This window comes from Ammospiza caudacuta, chromosome 2 (genome assembly GCF_027887145.1).
Source record: "Ammospiza caudacuta isolate bAmmCau1 chromosome 2, bAmmCau1.pri, whole genome shotgun sequence".
Classification (NCBI taxonomy): Eukaryota; Metazoa; Chordata; class Aves; order Passeriformes; family Passerellidae; genus Ammospiza; species Ammospiza caudacuta.
The window spans coordinates 51,407,102-51,425,969 of record NC_080594.1 but is presented as its reverse complement, the minus strand read 5'-3'; the positions used below and the strand labels follow the sequence as shown (position 1 = coordinate 51,425,969).

Here is an 18,868-nt window from a genome sequence, read left to right as displayed (position 1 = left end):
TAACATAATAATAAAATCTAAAGAACAAATAGTTCTGGCTATGGCAAGAGAATAGTCTCACCTGAATAAACTTTATCCACATAATGTGCACTGAAACTAAACACAGACAACACTGGTAGGTCACACATTAACAAGAAACACCTGCGAAATATTGCTGCAGCAACACTAAGGTAAGGTGCCTTCTCTTCCCATGGGAATAACTAGGGAAGCTGAGACCAAGAACATACTATTTATTTACATATTTTTTTAAGGACAAGACACTTCTACAAGTAAAAAGTGCACAGCAGTTAGCAACACATTTGGAAAACTCATGTACAACTCCTAATTTTCAGGGTTAAATCCTATCTTTAGGTAGCCTTATAAACATGATGGGGCTGCACAATATGAGCAACTGCAGACAAAATACAAAACTGGCTTTGTGCACCCAAATTCTTATTAAAAAAAAATCAGTGTGCTCCCTTCCAAGTTTACCCATTCTGTGATTCTATAAAGAGTTGCCTTAAGAACAGTTAATGAGCAGTGGAGGATTTTGTTTTTATTAAGTACACTTACAAAAGCATTATAAGATGGAATTAACAAATGCAAGATTAATAATTAGTCTGTATTCTGTAATTCAGAAAAATGTGGAATTGAATTTGAACCTACCACCACCACCAGCGATGAAAAGCTTTCTCCAGTTATCAGTGCAGGTCATGTCAGATCCTTTAGCTGAGCATTTCCAGTGTGCAAGCATTATCAGCAATCCAGACTAATTCTGAGAGCATGCTATAATCAGTTTCCCTACCTGAAAGCCTGGCATAAATTAATATAGCATCAACAACAGCCCTTATCCCAAAGTGGTGTTTGAAGGCCTGAGAGTTGAAATCTCTCAGGACAGCATATACCAGCACAAGCCAGACCAGCAAGAATTCACAAAATTTTTTTCTGTGGAACATCTCCAGGCCAAATTCTGACCAATGGTGAGATGAATGCTCTGCTTCAAAGTCATATCCATTCAGCAGTGTCACTGCAGCAGAACTCAGCCAGTGTTATAGCTGCTGTCCTCCCAAAATGGATTATTAAGGAGTGCACAAGAGTGATTGTACTCAGCAGAGTAAGAACTGCAAACACCATCTGTTTATTTACACTGAAGACAGTCCTTGTATTCTCCAAAGATACTACCTTTTCATTAATCCCACTTAAATAACTGTAAATTTTCTGAAAGGGCCAATTTAGTGCTGTGGGTCTTGCAGGGAAATAGAGGATCTGTGCATAACTCCTCTGGGGAAATGTCCAAGTATCCCACTTCATTGGATATGCTGACCCTGCCAGTGTCCAGCGGGCTCAGCGCCAGCATTTCCACCTTCCCGCTACTCAGAAGAGCAATTCCCAGCTCCCGCAGCAGAATCCAGCGGAGCCGCCCCGCTTTGTCCCTCAGGAGCTCGGGAGAGCCAGCCCGGTGCCGCGGCGAGGCGCGCACTCGCCTATAGGTGGCGCCGTTGCCCCGGCTCACCGCGGACGAGCCGCGGAGCCCCCGTCCCGGGTAAGAAACCATTAATTGCATTAATTCCGCGGGGCACTCTCAATGAACGTTTCCGATTTTATTGTTAACACACTCAAAAACAAACCTATGCTGAAAACAATTATTTCTGAGAAGAGCAAAATACAAAATGTTTGACGTAGAGGTTTGTTAATGTAACACAAACAGAAGTGAGACATAGAAGATGCCAATGGGTATCATTTGTGCTCATGGTCACAAGTTTAAGAACTGTACCACTACAGAATTGTCACATAGGCTTGGAAAGTGAGCATTTGGCAGTTTAAGCATCACCTCTGTATTTCTAGAATTACATATTTACTTGGAAACTTTCTAGCAGTAGACAGGAAAGATGAAAATTTTGTCTTCAGGGTTTGTTTTGAAAGCACCATGACAACAGACTGTTCCAACTACTTCCTTACAGAGGGAAGTGTAAACAGAGACAATTATTGCAGTTGTAGCTTTTTAGGGGTAATGTTTATTGTTATCTATGATAGGTTTGTGAATACATTAACAAGCAAAATCAGTATTTCCCAGCAGTCCCTCTTGGAAAGCAAAACCAACATCACCCAATTTTAATTTGTTCTTTTTATATTAAAGACAGCAATCTCTTATATTCTATACAAAATGCATATGCTTGGCCAGGCACTGACCAGCTTTCTCTTTTTCTAGATTCTAATCCAAATAAGCAAAACTTCTTATTGGTTAGCAGCAAAGAAGTTCTGCAAACTTCACACAATAAATAGAATTCTGCTTGATTTAAATTTATTTCCAAAAGAGTGACATGACTAAATGATTTGTATTAGACAGTGACACATGTATCACACTCCATCACCAAGACCCTAGGCTTAGTCAGAAGGGGAGAGAGGAACAGATAAGGGAATGTCTGTTCTAAAACAACTGAAAGTTTTATGCTGTACTTTGCTTTTCTCTTAAAGGTCCCAAAGAAAAGTTTCTAAAGCTACCTCAAGGTTACTTCTCACACAGGCAACTTGGTTGAAAACTCAAGTTTGAACATCAACTCTTCTTGAAAAACTGAGACACCTCTGTTTTCCTACACTCAATGACATTCCTGACTTGTAACAACACATACTTGTCTCTCTCCTCTCCTCTCCTCATCGCTTGCTCGATCGCTTTTCATGTTTATCCTTGGTGTGCTGGTTCCTGCTTTGGTGCCTTGGAGGAGAGTAGCTGATCCTCCTTCTGGATTGAAAGCTGGGTGTGTACGGGTGAATTCTGCGTTTCTTTGGTTTTTCTTCTTTCCTGCTTTTGCTTGGCTCAGACTCCTTATCATCTTCCTTTTGCTCACGCTCTTGGTCTTGTTCTTTTTGAGATGGCAACGTGTTTTTGATGGTATTAATAAGAAATCTTTTATTTGTACCAGCAAGAGGACATTTCAACCTGTAAAGACATGCAAAAGTCATCAAAAGACAAGGTAAAAACATCCCAAGACAAGTCTGAGATTTTAACTTCAGTGATTTTAAGATAGGTTTGTGATTTTGGCTTTCCTTGCATGCCACTTAGTGTAAACTCTCAGTACAGAAAAATAAGTTCCAAATCATCACCATTCTTTTGTCTTACTCTTTATGGGAAGAAAACTATTTTACTTCAAAATTCACATGATTTTCTCAAGGTAGTGTGTGTAGGGGGAAGCAAAGGATACCAATGTATTTTAAAGTTGATGGTGCCTAACTTAGGTATTCAGAAATCAAACATTTAGTAACATACCCTAAGTCAAATCAGAATGCCTTACAGAGATCATGATCTTTTAAAGTCAGCATTATCTAGTGAACTGCAATATTCAGAAAGTAAGATACACATGCATGAGGAACCCAAATAGCTGTAGCATAAACATATACATGAGACATACCAATTTAAACTTATACTTAGCAACCACCAAAGTGTTTTATTTCTTTTTCTTAAATAATAAAGATACTTATCCAACTACTTTCTGCTTTGTTTTTACTTTCTCCTCTTGCAGCTTAACACTTTTGCACATAATTTATCAGCTAGTTTTAGGAAACAAGTATGGTAAATTTCATTTATTTTGCCGGTATCAACTGTACTCTACTTATTCCCAATTTATCACCTCTTAAATAATGGAACAAGATAAAACAAGCTTAAATACGTTCCTATAGAAAGCAGAAATCACTCTGAAGAGTTTGTTTATAGTTGGACTCACTGTGGTGTTTATCTTCACAGTTTTGAGACAAGTTACAGGATTCCTTTTAAAAAATCAGAGCTGTTAGAGATCACAGCAACTTACTGAATCAATCAGTCATGGAATCCTAACACCACAAAGTTAAGATCATCTACTTGAATATTTTGTGTAAGTGTAGAAATGATACCCTAACTACTCAAAAACCTTTGACGCCTCTAAACCATCAGAACTATCAGAACAACAAGCAAACTACAACAAAGATCACGTATGATCATTTAGCACATTTCATGACTCAACTGGACATGCAATTTACCATGTGGTTTGGTTCAGGTCTACTTACTAAGCATTCCTGATAATTGTTCTTGTGCTAAATCCTTCAAGAGCTTAGGAGAGCAATTTTAGAAGTATACAGCTATGCTGTTTTAATTCCACTAGGTATTTTCTGATACACTTTACTGCATAGAATTTTAAAATTTTCTAAACTTTCTTCATATAAATCGACACTATTTTTCTCAAATCCTGGTTTTAAATAAATAAGATCTTTAATCTAGTATATCTCTTCTGTAAATTAGATAAATAAATGTCAGTAGAACAGGGTTTCTGTTTGAAGCTACACAAATGATGAACATGGTGCTGAACAAGTCATGGCACAGGTTACACTCAAGACATAACAGAAACCAGCCAAAATTAAAGTCCTTTGTATGTCTTATGACTGCATTAAACTATTGTACCTCAGCATTTCCTACCAAGGAGGGCAGCCTTCTCTAGGCTGCATCCAGGCAAAATCCATTTCACATTTGTTCTTCCTCTTGCCTTTTCTTAAGAAATGCACTGATTTAAGCACTAATATATGGTGCTAGAATGAGACAGTCAATTTAACCTAAATAAATCCATCTGGCTGAAGCATTTATTTCTTTTTGACACTAAGAGTGCTGCCTGAGCTATACTAAGAATGAAAATTGATGAGAAATGCTGGACTTGAGAGTCAGCTAAGAGATGTCATTAGTTTACTATCATACTGTGATTAAAGTGAGCCACCAGGCTTTCATGGAGCAGCAGTAAGTCATGGCACTGAAGAAAAGCATTAGTTCTTAGTTTTATTGACTTCAGACTTCAACAAAGCACATGTTGCCTTTAAATCTTCAAGCAAGCAAGATGTATGGTGTGCGCTATATTACACACACAGAGCACAAGTTCACAAATAGCCATGGTATATATGGAACTGTGAAGACTAAAAGTGAACTTTGATATCTTTGAGATCATCTCTAATGGTGAGGAAATTGCCATCTCCAAAGGCCAGGCTTGGGTTTGCTGTAGGGCCTGATCCTGCAGTGCTCAATTCACAAACAGGTTTGCCCTCAGGTGAGTTCTGGAGAGCTGGGAGGCAATCTCAGCCTGGGCATGGCGGAACACAATGCTGCTGTGACCAGCAAACAGTGCCACAGAACTGATTTGAGAAGGTTTGCTTTTAAACAAACCAACCAACCAACCAGCAAAAACCAAACAAGTTAAAAGAACATTAAAGTTCTGAAGTGAAATCTGCCCCAAGCAGGGCTGCAGGCATGTGTGAGGCAAGGACACAAACTGCAGTGCTAGAGCCTTCCTGTCTATCACACTCCAGTTCTGTAGCAGTCTTCACCCATTGTAAGGTTCACTTTCTGCTCCGCATGCTCCAAAAGCTACAGCAAGCTATTCTCTCAGACAGAATCTTGCCTCCCTCCACAAATAAATCTCACACCACTCAAAATCTCTCCACTACATAATAACCAAGACAATGCAACACAATTATATTGCCCTTTAAGAAAAAATTAAATCTCTCATTGTTAATGTCGGTCAAATATTAACCCTATTTTTGACCCTTTAAGTCAATTTCTGTGCAGTAACACAGAATTTCCAACCAGTGCCTGCCATCCCATGCAGCAGTGCAGTTCAGCACAGAAATGTACTATACAAGTTCCTAACAGTAAAAACATGCTGACACCCTTTAAGACACAAGAGCACAATGCCATGTGCCAGTCTTGTCTCTGCTGAGTAACTGGACACGCCAAACAGGATTGGCGCAGTCAGCCTTACCATACAGATTAAACCCCATCTTTTTAAGAAAAAAAGTTCACTACGGATGAACTGACAAGTACATTTCTACCATTTCCAAACTGCCATGGAAAATATAGTATTTCATTAGAAGAGTGACTGAAGAGGGAGGGGAAACAGCTAGAGGTTGTTTTGCCAAACCAAGTAATCTGTGTTGTTACCCTGTTATGGGGGACCTTACAAAAGAGGATGCCTCAGAGGACACGGAAAGTTTTGAAATACGGTCTTGGCAGCCAGGTGCAGCTGGCAGGACTTTGTAGGATCATAGAATCTGGTTTGGAAGGGACCTTAAATATTGTCAACACCTTTCACGAGATCAGGTTGCTCAGAGCTCCATCCAACCTGGCCTTAAACACTTCCAGAGACAAGACAACCAGAGCTTCTCTGGGCAATCTGTTCCAGTGACAGCTTGAGTTAGGATGTTCCCTGATTACAAGATTTAAACATATTTTTTTCAATCTCTATCTGTACCCTGTTTCTCCTCCTCCTCATATTCAAATGAAAGCTGAGGGGAATCTATTGCAGTGTTCCTGCACACAACACCCATTCAAAGACAAGATGCAACACAGCACTTCACAGTTTCAGTAGCATCATCATTTTGTATTCTGCTGTACTTCTAACAGATTTGGTATTGAACAGAAAGCTATCTACAGGAATGAAAGCAATTTTAGGATTGCTTTACAAAAAATAGACTTTAAAATAATGTAATGCTTCCAAATTTTTTTAATTGTAATTTCATCTGCTCTTACAATGCAGAGCTGAACAAACCATCCAAAACTATCATGTTTTCCAGTTCTTACTTTACATAAGCTTTTCAAATAAGATGAGAAGCTACATTCAATTTAGCTTTGGCTCATGTTATCAGCATCTCCAAAGATCAGACCTATACATTGGAAAAAAAGGCATCTAGAACTTTTTTCACACAGTCACTTTTGTTGCATTTTAACTGCCTTTTTTAGTTAAAGCAGAACAACTGCTTAAAATGGGACCTAACTTCACTGCTATAAAGAAAGTCATGAATTACGTACATAGAACCAAGAGAAACACTTCAAAGAAGCTGAATGTTTGGCTTTATTTTAATTAGAAACAATGGAAACTCCCAAATATCCTATTTAATCTATCTCCAATAGCCTCTGATGAAACAAATTTATCTAAGCATTTCAAATATTCTTAGACTATTTGTCCAAAACTCCTCACCCTGGATCCAACTGATCCTTCAAATGTTAGCTTCCAGACAACTGCTCTGCTGTCTTTTCTCATCTCAGAAGTTCCAGCATTACAGCATCATCACTAGGATTCAACCACAGATTCTGCTCTGTTCTGATTAACATCTCCAGGATTAAGACACCTTCAGAAGAGGGTTCTTCCTTACCCTTCTCTCACACATTTCCTTATTTGTGATTAGCTGTACTAATGCTTGAGCCAGACACATTAGCACCAGGATCTACATCATGTGTTATCATAAGGATTCAGGAGACCCCCCCATCTCCCAACAAGAATCACCCCAGCCACAGAGTACGTACAAAAGGAACACTGCAGGAACTAGAAATACTGCACTGCTGAATGAAATCTACAAATAAGAATATCCGGCATTTCTTGGATTCATTCACCACGGACCTACATACTGCCTATCTGAGCAGTTCTGAGAGTATGGAGGCCAGTGAGCTGAGATTCTTAACCAACTAAGAGATCATGCACCCTCCAGCAGTACTGACAGTTGCTCCATGTCCAGAGAGCCTTAAATAATTTCCCTTCCCGAACAAAGTCTTGGCAAATATCACTGCCAACCTCCCTGCTGGTTACTTGTGCCAAACTGGGGCAAGCCTTTCTTCCACAAGCCTCTAAGGTTGCAGCACCTGCCCATGTCATCCACATTAAACTTGTAAGACAATGTGAAACCAGCAACACACTCCCAAACTAGAAGAAATATTAATGATACTGCCCTGTATTTCAAGGCTCAGTCTTTGTATGAGACTGGGCTGCAGGTTGATGGTTTTGTGCATTTTTTCTGTACCTGTCAGCTAAGCTGGTTTGGATACTTGTATTTTAGGCTCCAGCAACCATCATCTATCTCAAATTATGAGACAGCAAAAGGTTAGGTAGGGGGTCTTGGGGAACTTTTTCAAACAGTGTACCTGAGCTATGGAGAACTAGTCACTCTGGACAGTAACAGAGCAATGGCTTGAACCTGAGAGCAGTCCCAAAACAGTGCTGAGAGGCTTGCTGAAGGCTTTGCTGCCATCAATATTCACCAGGAGACACTACTCCTTTGTAATGGTATGCACAATATAGTCACCCCACCCAGAAATGCCACTTCTCCACATACCTCCCTTTGACCAACTTCTGTAAATGCCACTGACTCCAGAAATGTATTTCCCAGTATTCAACAGCTGCTGGAGAGCAACATAAACTGGAATCAGTGAAGTATGAGCAGTAGCAGCCTCTGCTTCTCCTTACCCAAAGACAGATGGCAGAACAAATCTTTTCTTCATAGGTTGAGCTGCTTCAACTTTCCAGTGCCAATGCAGGACTGATGGCCTTACACTAGATGTCTCCAGGGTGTATGCATCTCTTCTCCAGGACTCCTCTGACAAAGGGCTGAGGAATCCCAGAAGTCCTCATGAAACACACCTGTAAGCATTTTGAGTTTGGCAAGGAAGGAAGGTTTTGTGTTTCACCTGTTAGCACTGTGCTTTTAGACAAGCTGGTGATGACCTTGTCTTTGCATCAGTTATGATTTCCTCAATCTGGTCAACTAGTAACACATTTTCATGAGCTAACTGCTCTACTAATTTCATTTGCTCATTTCATTCCCAGAGCTCTGAGCAGAAGTTACTTTCTTCTCAGTAGTTTACACCTTGCAAGGTTACATCTCAGTGCTGGATGTAATCTCTGAAGCCCTTCAGGATCAGTAACACTTGACAGCATTTTGCTGGAGTGTGATATTCAACTGAGCATAGTTAAGTTTTCTTCCAAATATCTTACCCATTATATCTCCCATGTGTTTGTGCAATACCTAGCTGTTGGGCCAGTTCAGAAGCACCAGAACTGCATAACAGGGCACAAAAAAAATATTGAAGAGGTGACAGCAGTGGCAGCTTCTGTTCTGTCTGTTGTGCCTGCAGAACTGGACAGCAAAGACTTACTGCCTTTGGGGGGCTTTATACTTTCCTTTCAGCCACACACTAGCTTATGCCAAACCCTACAGCAGTAGATTTGTCAACAAAAGGGATTACTACCAGTCTCTCTAATGATAGATTCAGTGAGATAAAAATCCCTGAAGATGCAATACGTACAAAGAAATAATCTCTAAGAATATGATCTCCTGAGATGCAGAAGAACTACCTTGAAGAATCACAGAATCACAGAATTTTCAAGACTGGAAGAGACCTATAAGATCATCTAGTCCAGCCGATGTTCTAACTGTTCAGCTAGAAGGTACTACTGAGCATATTCAGAAACAAAGATATTCAGCAAATCACTTCCTAGGCACTGGGTATGGGCCCCTGAGGGACACAGGGCACTGCAGGGATGGATCCTTTGTTTGACCCAGTACGGCTGCTCACTCAGTACCTCTGCAGTGGAAAGCACTTCAACAGACTCAGTTCAGGGTATCACCATGCCAAGCCCTATGTCAAGAGTCTTCTTCTGTCTTGACAGTCCTTTCCTCCTACAACTTTAGCAGAACCCTGACCTAGCCAGACACCATTAACCTGAACCTGCTCTGAACAACAGGTCACCCTTGCCTATCCCATTCCCTGGTAGGCCCTGGGCATCAGGTTTCAGCAAACTGCATTCGGAGCTGATCATCACAGCCAGCTGAACAGGACCGCTATCCTCTTACAAACAAGGAATAAGAAGGAGCCACATTCAGGAGCAGATTCCCATACACTCTCCTGGCAGGTATTCCAGACTGCACAAGTGGCAGCAAAATTGTACAGGGGCACCTGCTGAAATCTTTAGTTTCCGTATCTGGAATCAACTTGCAAATTCAGAGTAACTGGATGCAGACATCACTTCATGGTGCTAACTGTGTGCACTGGGTTACCTGGCCACATGGCTAGGCTGGCAGGGTCAAAGCACGGTGGATCAGTACAGCTACAGCCACTCTGGGGGATTAAACCAATTAAGCTATTTTAACAGAAAAGATATGAACTGCATCCCTAGAAGAAATACTGAGTAAAACATACAAAAAATCCCAAACCTGTTTAAAAACATAAAGGAGTAACTATTTTTTTCAGCAAGACACTATATCAATCTCTTCAGAGCTATTAAAACAAACAGACAACTGAGCTGAGACCTTAATGAACAGGCAGGCTTATTTCTTTGTACTGTTGATGGAGGAACACAAACCTTATCTACAAGTGCATTTAGCGCACTCAACTGGTGCACTACTTGTGTGAATGCTCCTAGATCCAATGGTTCTTAATAAAGTCATATACATTATTTTATGATGAATGACCCTCCTCAGCATGTTATTACTTCTGTAACTATGATTACATGCATTACATTCCGTGTCAATCTAGCTGTAAAATCTGGAATATTACATTGAAGAATTAATGTTGTATTTCATTTAAGATTTAAATACTGTGATTTTTTTCCCAGTTACTATACAAATTAGCCCCCGGGTTTTAGGGTTTTTTAGTATTAAAAAGTAACCCTCTTCCAAAACTGGATTATACTTTTGAGTTCATTGAGTTCATTTTGGCTACAATTTACATATTAATTGTCTAGTAAAGGATAGTTTTATTAATATAAGGCTTTAGCTTTCATAGTCAGGTTATGAATTCTTTTCAATTAAAACAGAATAACCCAGTAACATGCAGCTGGTATGTAAGTACATGCACAAAGACTCATGAGATTCCAACCCAAACTTTGCAATTCCATCTATTATAAGAACATATTCCAAATTTTCCAATTGCTTTGTCTTCAACACGTTCAGACAAGCAATTTCCCACAGACAGAATTTACCTGAACTTCTTTCTTATTTACACTGGAATTCTTGCCCAAATATGTAGATGAGTACAAATTATTTAAACATGAAACACATAAAAAGGTAGAGACTTCTGTCACACATTAAAGACAAGATTTATTTTGGCATCACAATTCATCTCCTCCTGGCACAACTTACCAACCCATAGCTCCCATTGTTTCAGCTCTGGTTCTCCCACGTTTTGCCTCTTTAAGTAATTCTTCCACAGCCTTCCTGAGTAAGAGAAAAAGGAAAAGGTCACCACTTGTGGAACACAAGAACTTCCCACTTTATGCACTTGGGCAAATAAAACAGATAGCTTTATTCACTGTAGTGAATTAAGCAATAAAGAAGCTACCAAAATCACCTTGACTTTTAAGATAATTCAAATTCCTATGCACCAAGATTAAAAGAAACATCCTGAAATATTAAAACCAACTAAAGGTGTTGCAAATACAAAAACTGTAACACTGAATGAAAAACAGGGCTTGGGGCACTTCAAATCCCTTTTAAGCATACTTCTGCCTGTGAGGACAAGCTGGGTCCTATCATACCACAGGCACTCATGGAAAAAGAGTATCTCCCAGGTAAGCCATTCTGCTGGAGGTACCTTCTCCAAAATGGCAAGTTCAGCATCATCAACCTCACCAGCTACTGGTGCCTTCCCAGGTAAGAGAAGCAGCGGGTGTGGGATGGCTGCTTGCAAGAACACCAAAAAAGGGGTGCAAAACACAGGCTGTAGCACTGGAATATGAGAGATGTTGCATACACAGGCCTTAATGAAATTACAGCAATTTTTTTTTTCTCCAGACCTCAGAATTTGCTATCTGAGCATCCTGAGCTAGGTCACAGCGATCATAGTAGGAACACAGGGCTTTTATAGAAGCTTGTCCTGAGCCTTCAAACAGCAATGTCAGACAAAGGTGAGGAAGGAGGGGAAGAAAGTGTCTGACTTTTAATTACCAGTTACCAAACTTGGCGATTCTCTTTTTAAGAAACTTGACTGAAAGATTAAAAGCCTGTCATTATTATTGCACTACAAAATCTGTAACAATTTCTAATTGAAATAAGAAACCAAATAATCTGAGCTACAAAGCACTAATAAAGCCCACACATAGGTATTTTAAACAGCTATGATTCAGTTTTAGGGAAAACATCATAAAAAATTAATATGGTGAGACCAATTCTATTAACTTAGGCAGGAATTACATGCCTTTAAGTATTTGAGACTTTTTTTTGTTCTATCAAAGCTCAGACTGACTTGGCATCCACCTTAGCAGCCTTCTAGTTCCACACCTTCATTATCAACCATTGTTTCCTAATACTCTTCTTTCAACATTGCCCTTATTCACTGCAGCTTTACAAAGCCCTTTCAGCTTGCACAGACAAATGAAATGCAATGCCCATGTCCTCTCTGAAATAATGTTTCCACTCACTGAACTTATATCCTCTACACAAGCAAGCCAAAAGCTACGCAAACAAGTTTTTAAAATTTGCTTTTATAGGCCTCGTGGGACTCCACATTCCTCAGTCTCTTCATTTTTACAGCTTGGTTACAATACAAACAGTTCCATGGCTGCCAGCTTCAATTCTAAAGGCAGCAGCATGAGCAAAGAGAATGCAGCATGTAACTTTCACATCAGAACCATCCAAACACTGGGAGACTGATAGGAGAGAAAATTAGGGACAGGGGCACATTTAAAGAACTCTGTCATCATTCTGACATGTTTTATAGCAAGCACCACTTAAAACCTGCTGTGGTAATTATTTTTGGGCAATCAAGTTGCAGAATTGCAGTAACATGAAGGTACAAACAGTGATATTTTTATCTTCAAGAGTATGTTACAAGACCTATTTCCATTTCTGAGAGATTAGAGTTTTTCCTCTCTCTGTATTCCAAGGTTACAGGCAAAGCTCCCATTGCATATATCTTAATAACCAGCATCGTAAATACATGTGTCCAAATAACAGAATAATTCCTAGTCAGGCAAAATGAAAAGTATTTTCTATTCCTCAGTCAGGGGAAGAGCTTCATAATTATTTTCCAAAAGGTCAAATGGATAGACTGAAAAAATGAATAATTGGGAATAAAGAGGTATGTCTGATAGTTACAGGCAATGAAAGCACCCTGTTATTACAGAGACCACCCATGGTTTGTGATTACAGATGACTGTCAGGAGAAGACAGATGATGCTGGATCTGACAGCCGAGAGGCCAGAGAGCCACAGCTCCATGTGCAGGTCCAACCAGTAGCAAGGCTGAAAACCAGCTCCCAGGAGCAGATGTACACACCAGGCACATACACTGCTGGCCACATCCATCACAGACAGACACACAGTTTGCTCAGACCCACAGCTTCATCCTGCTTCTCTCCAGCTGGATGTGGGAGGCCCCAAATCTTCAGCCCACCTGCACTGCCCGTACAGACCATCACACAGGGCTGACTGGGACACCCTGGGCCCCAGTACCCAACCCCACTTCACTCTTGCCTGTAGAGACACACCAGCACACACACACATCTCACCCCTAACCCTACAGTCTATTCAGCAGCTGGGCAGGACTCCCTGGTGTCCCAACAGCTAGCTCCTCCTGCCTCACGCTCCAGCTCTCTCCCTACTCACCCACTTACCAGCTGTTCCAGCTTGATCTCCACCAACAGCCACACGGTCCCTCACACACCCATACTTGCTCCAGTACGACAGCACAGATAAGCACATGGTCCCCAATCCCATTTCAGGGGCTAACATTTGGTTTACTCACTCTGTGACATGTCTCCAGTTGCCAGCACCCAGGCCTCCAGCCCAGGTCCAAGCCCAGCTGCTGGCATCCAAACCTTCACATGTTCCAGCAGCCAGCACCATGGACATACGGTCCCTCCAACCCACAGTCTGACTGTAGCTGCTAGCACTAGGATGTACACCCTCTCCCCTCAAACAGTCCTTCACCCAAGACAGAGTTAGAAAGGAATTTAACAGGAAGACAGGACAGACTGCGATGATTAGGCACAGGGCATGGCCAGACCAGAGTACCAACCAGCAGCCTATACACACATGACCAGAACTTTTTATTCCCTTGTTCCTTTATTTTCCCACTCTCACTTCTCCCCACATCACTAGAACTTCCTGCTTTCCCTGTCTTTGGTTTCTCCCCTACACATCCCACATCACAAACAAGTGACTGAAGACACTGACAGTGTTATTTAAAATTAAATCTCATGTGCTGGTCCTATCTGCTCACCCTTACTAAGAACACTGATGAAAATGAAAGTCAGGAATAAAACCCAGGGCACAACTACAAGGTGAAGAATGAAAAGAAGCACAATATACCACAAGCTTCCTGACATTTGCTCAAAGACATCCCACATTGGGGATGTGAATGCTCTCATTCTTTGCTGATCTGGTTTTGTACCTATTTAAATATTCTACTTGCCAAGTCTTGTGAGTGCTATTTGCAGCACATTTCTGTGCTGATATTCTCACCAGCCTGAGTAGTGAACGTAGCACTCCATTTCAAACATCAATCTTAGCTTGCAGACCACATTTTTCTTTTTTTTTTTTTTTTTTTTTCACCAGGGGTAAGGAATACTGAATCCTGACACTTGACTTTAATAGTTAAAATCAATAGTAAAAACCATTAATTTTCTCCAAGGCACAAAGCTTGCTTGTTAAAAAGTGTGGCTGGGCTACCCATGCAGCAAAAAGATTATTGATTCTCAACTCAACTACAGGCCTCTTGTTACAGAATTATAGCATTCTTTGTGATTCAGAGCACCATCTCCTTAGGAAACAATCCCAAGTAAATGATGCTCTAAATAAGCTTGGCAGGTATTTCTAATAAAGTATGATATCCAAGGCTGTGAAATATTTGTAGCTACTGAGAGACAGAATGAATTATGGAAGGATATGGACACACAGTATAACAAAGCCACTTCCTCTGTACTTAAAGAGAAATGATGCATCTTCTGTGCTTCAAACACACAGAACCACAATGACAATACTTTAGGAAGCAGAGGGGGAAGAAATATTTCATTTTTTAGATAAGAATGAAAATGGTGACCTCCATAATATCTGAGTGTATATTTAGTTGAAATGTACTAGGAAAGTCACTTACAGGTGCTTGCAGAGGAAACAAACTGAGCAGCTCCTATTAGCTAATTCACAACTTTTCTCACCTCCTTCTTGGCTCATAACTTCAAATACGATTAATCATATGTTAACATAATTTAAAATTTTCTTAAGAATCACATGGAACCTTAAGGCTCAGGGTCTTCACTGATGTACCAGCAAGTTCCCAGGGGAAAATCTCAGTTCATACTTCCATCAAAGGTTATTGGGTAAGATGGAGCAGAAGTAGTAGTAGTTCAGTAGAATGTAGCAAATATTACTGTTTTACACATCTGTGGTATTTACAGCTTTTAGAGTTTTAAAATCCACAGAATGCAACAGTCACACGGGAACTTAAAAGTTAGTATTCAGCTTCTAGGAAAACCTCACTTCATATTAAAGTGAGGCAAACATCAAAAGCAAGATCAAGTGAGAGTCAGACACAGTAAAATTGAAAAATATTATCAGGCAATGTGGCAGTAAGGATAAAATAAAAGAAGCTAGATGAAGGGACTTCTCCCTAGATAGTAACAAAAATATAGGGCGACTGACTTAACAGATCACTTTTTGGAATACTGGGACTCAAAATTCATTTCTGACCTGAAAAGTGCACAAAAATACTACACTTCTTTTTCCCTCATGGTAAATGAAATAAAAACCACATGTATAAAAACCTTAAGTTTTTATTTAAGATCTGTGCATTGCAGGACAAGCCTGAGTTCAGAGACAGACTACTAAAAATATTCCACATAAACCCATTTTTAAATGCTAAAAATCCACCTAAAGTAGTTAACATGGTGGCTACAGAACAGAAATGCTATTATTTGTATGTTAACCCATATTATAAAACTCTTAAAATTTATAAGCCTAAACTACCATTGCTACACTACTCACAGGAGAATATGATCAGTAAGTTATTGAATATGAATCTAAGGCATAATGTTTCTAACCCAAAGGACAAAGAAAGGCCTGTGTTAGGCTGGAAGGGCTCTGTACTGAAGACTGCACAGGGAAGCACTATTTGGAGAGAGTAATGCCAAAGCACACCCTCTAAATGCACAGAGCACAAGCTCAATTCAGGGTGCTACCACCAAGCTGAGCTGGTATGAAAATTTAAGGTGTGAAAAAGTAACTAATGATAGGTGGATCCAGGACAGGAAGAGCTAATTGTCAAGTGCACTGCATTGTGGTTGTAATGTGTTTGGGGCCGACTAAACACCCTTTGAGGTGCACAGTGACACGGACTGGTGACACCAAACAGCTAAACCCTACTTGTGTCACTTTGTTAAGTGACACTGAGCTTATTATCTACCACGGGGCCACAGAACAGGAGTAGCAAATCCCAACTTGGACTGAGCCTTCGAGGAAGGGTAAAGCTTTGAATGTAGCTCCTGGGAAGAAGAGCATCAGTCAGGTGGTGACTGTGGAGGAGTCAGCTACAGCTGGTGAGGTCAGCTATGCCCTGAATGCCCAGAGAACCCCAGGTCCCCAGCATAGCAACAGCAACCAGAAGTCAGCATGGAAGAACAGCGGCATAGTTTCAACTCGTCATGAATGAAAAAGGTTTAAGTTTGGAATGGCAGCAGTACAAATAACATTCATGCATACACAGAAAGAAGCTTTAATTATTAAACTGATGATCTGAGAGCAGAAGTAGCTCAGGAAGAATTAAAAGCCTCTTAGAAAGCATTAAGCTCTCTAGCCCTTCCACTGTCTCAGTACTATTGCTTTTGGCACATTTCAAATACCTGCTAGATTTAAACAGAAAAAAGTTATTTTCAGTAAGCATTCCCAGATATGGTTTCCTAAAAGTTAAAGGAGAGAACCATGAGGAGAACAGTTCAGTATGCCTCTGGTCATCACTTCACTGTAACAGTCGTTTTAAACAGCCATAAGGAAAGTGAACAACCCAGAAATAAGCTAGCAAAAAAAAAAAAAAAAAAAATCCCATCACACAAATAGGACTATTTTGCAAAACATTTGTGACATAAACATCAAAAGTCTATTCCTAAAACAAAAGCAAGAGAGGCCTACTTTGAGTATCCAAATATAGAAATCAATGTTTTATTCCTCAGTGTTTGCTTGGGAGCAACTCAAAACATGCAGCAAGACGAATCCACTGATCCCAGCGAAATGCCAAGCAGAAAACAATTTTATTTTTTGACAAAATAACTGCCAAGCATTTTGTATTTTTTTTGATACAAAAATACAATTCTAACAACTGGTCAACGGGCACATATCCAGCACTGAAAAATGAAATTCCTAACAACATAAGGTGTTCTTGGATTTTTATAATTTATTTTGCCAAGTACACAACAAGATCAAATTGTAATAAGGAGTGAACCACCCAAGACCTTCCAATCTCGATTCTAAGCGACAGCAGCACGCAGCCAAAGTTGTGTGCGGAAGACGCGGCCGAAGCAGCTCCAGGCCGCGCACCGTGACCGCACACGCACAGCAGGGGCTGGCTGGGGACAGCGGGCACAGCCCGGCGGAGCTCGGGCTCGCTCTGCGGCGCGGTCGGGCCGGGAGGAGCCGCCCCCGGCCCCGGCCCTAGCCCGGCGCTGCCCGGGCCTCGCGGCGCGGGAGGCGCTGCCGGGCCTGAGCAGCGCAGCAGCCCCGCAGAGGCCGCTCGCTCTCGGGACCGCTCCCCGCGCTGTCGCTCGTCCCTCACCTCTCCAGCTCCGGGTCCTCCTCCATGGCTGCCCCACTGTCCCCCGCTGCGGCTCCTCAGGGGCAGGCCGGCGCCATCATCCGCTGTCGGCCGGGCGGGGCGGGGCAGCGGGGCGGGCGTAGGGGCCGGCGAGGACCCCGGCGGGAGGAGCCGGGGCGGTGCGAGCTGGGTCCCGCCACACCCCGCGGGGCACCTGCGGTACCGGCTGTCGCGCCCCCGCCAAAAGGAGAGAGGGGGCGGTGGGCTCCCTAGCGGGCAGGGTCCCCTTGCACCTAAACAGGGCGGGGGAAGCAGGCGCGGGGCGGTGACTGAGTGCCGGGAGGGCGGGAGCGCCGCTGGGGCTCTTAGTCACAGAGCCGCCCGGGGTTTGTTCCTCGGGCACGGCCGCAAGGCTCGGGCAGGCGGGGACAGGTCCGCGGGCAGTCCCGGGCGAGCAGCGCCCCACCAGGCCCCTCCTCCGCGCCAGCCCCGCCCGCGCTCCCCACCGCTCCGGGCTCCGCGCAGCCGATCAGGCGAGCGGCGGGGACACCCCGGCCCGGGGCTCCGCCGCGTCCCGCCCCGGCCCCGCTGCCATAGGCTGCGGTTCGCCCGGCCCCGCGCCCGGGGCCGCCGCCGGAGTGGCGGAGCGCCGCTGTCACTTGGGCCGCGCCGCTGCCCGCGGCGGGGGGCGGAGGCGGGAGCGCCGGCCCGGCCCGGCCCGGCGAGACACGTTCTCCAAGTGCTGCTGCCCGGAGTTTGCTTCCCTTAAGGCGGGGCGGGCGCAGCCGGCGCGGCTGAGGAGGAGAGCGCTGCGCGGAGCCGGCGCGGTGAGTAACTTCCCTGCCCCGCGCCGTGCGGGCGGCTCAGCCCCGCTCAGCCTCCCTCGGTGGCAGCGGCGCGGGGTCCCCGCGGGGGCGGCGGCGCCGGGCTGAGCCGCTCTGCGCGGGCAACAAGTACGGGAGCGGGGCCGGGCCCCGGAGTCGCCGTGCGGGGCTGAGGCGGGAGCCTGGGAGCAGCGTCCCCGCCCTGGAGCCCCCGGCTCGGCGGCGCCTGCCCCTGCAGCGCGGCTCTGCGAGGCTGAGCTGTGGGCTCGGCTGCTGGAGACCCACTCGGAAAGCGCCTGGTTCTGGGTCCCCCGATGCACCTATGCTGCTCTCGTGTGGCTTCATTAAAGAAGCTCTTTTCTGGCAAGGAGTCAGATTACTGCGTGCGGGGGAGGCAGAGGAACAGCTGCGAGCGAACCCCTGCTGCAGGAGCGGGTTTCAGGTTGTGTGTTTTACAGCTGCGCCAGAGGAACTCGGGGCTGCCTGCGAAATGCCGCTGGAGCCCGTGTGGTTCGCAGCTATTTCCAAACGTTCCGTCTAGCCCTCGG

At 43.2% G+C, this 18,868-nt stretch overlaps 2 protein-coding genes across 2 annotated transcripts in view; one reads left to right on the top strand and one right to left on the bottom strand.

Annotated features, from left to right (window-relative positions):
• Positions 1-382: 382 nt before the first annotated feature.
• Positions 383-17,670, bottom strand: POLR1D (RNA polymerase I and III subunit D). The gene is made up of 3 exons (XM_058825259.1): positions 17,518-17,670; positions 10,900-10,974; positions 383-2,917 (listed from the first exon to the last, which is right to left on the bottom strand). The coding sequence occupies exons 1-3, from the start codon at positions 17,541-17,543 to the stop codon at positions 2,632-2,634; spliced, it is 387 nt and encodes a 128-aa protein (XP_058681242.1). The 5' UTR covers positions 17,544-17,670; the 3' UTR covers positions 383-2,631.
• Positions 17,671-18,129: 459 nt separating this feature from the next.
• Positions 18,130-18,868, top strand: part of LNX2 (ligand of numb-protein X 2) — a 59,517-nt gene continuing 58,778 nt past the window's right edge. The window contains exon 1 of the mRNA XM_058824874.1: positions 18,130-18,323. The gene's annotated coding sequence lies outside the window, so the exon portion shown is untranslated. The remainder of the gene's footprint in view (positions 18,324-18,868) is intronic.

What these genes read in the sequence shown, in the direction of transcription:
- POLR1D (XM_058825259.1), bottom strand. Translation starts at nt 17,543, where the DNA reads ATGGAGGAGGACCCGGAGCTGGAGAG. An exon ending in GAGGACCCGGAGCTGGAGAG is followed by an intron (nt 10,975 to 17,517) that starts GTGAGGGACGAG and finishes TCTCTTACTCAG; the next exon opens with GAAGGCTGTGGAAGAATTAC. An exon ending in ACAATGGGAGCTATGGGTTG is followed by an intron (nt 2,918 to 10,899) that starts GTAAGTTGTGCC and finishes ATGTCTTTACAG; the next exon opens with GTTGAAATGTCCTCTTGCTG.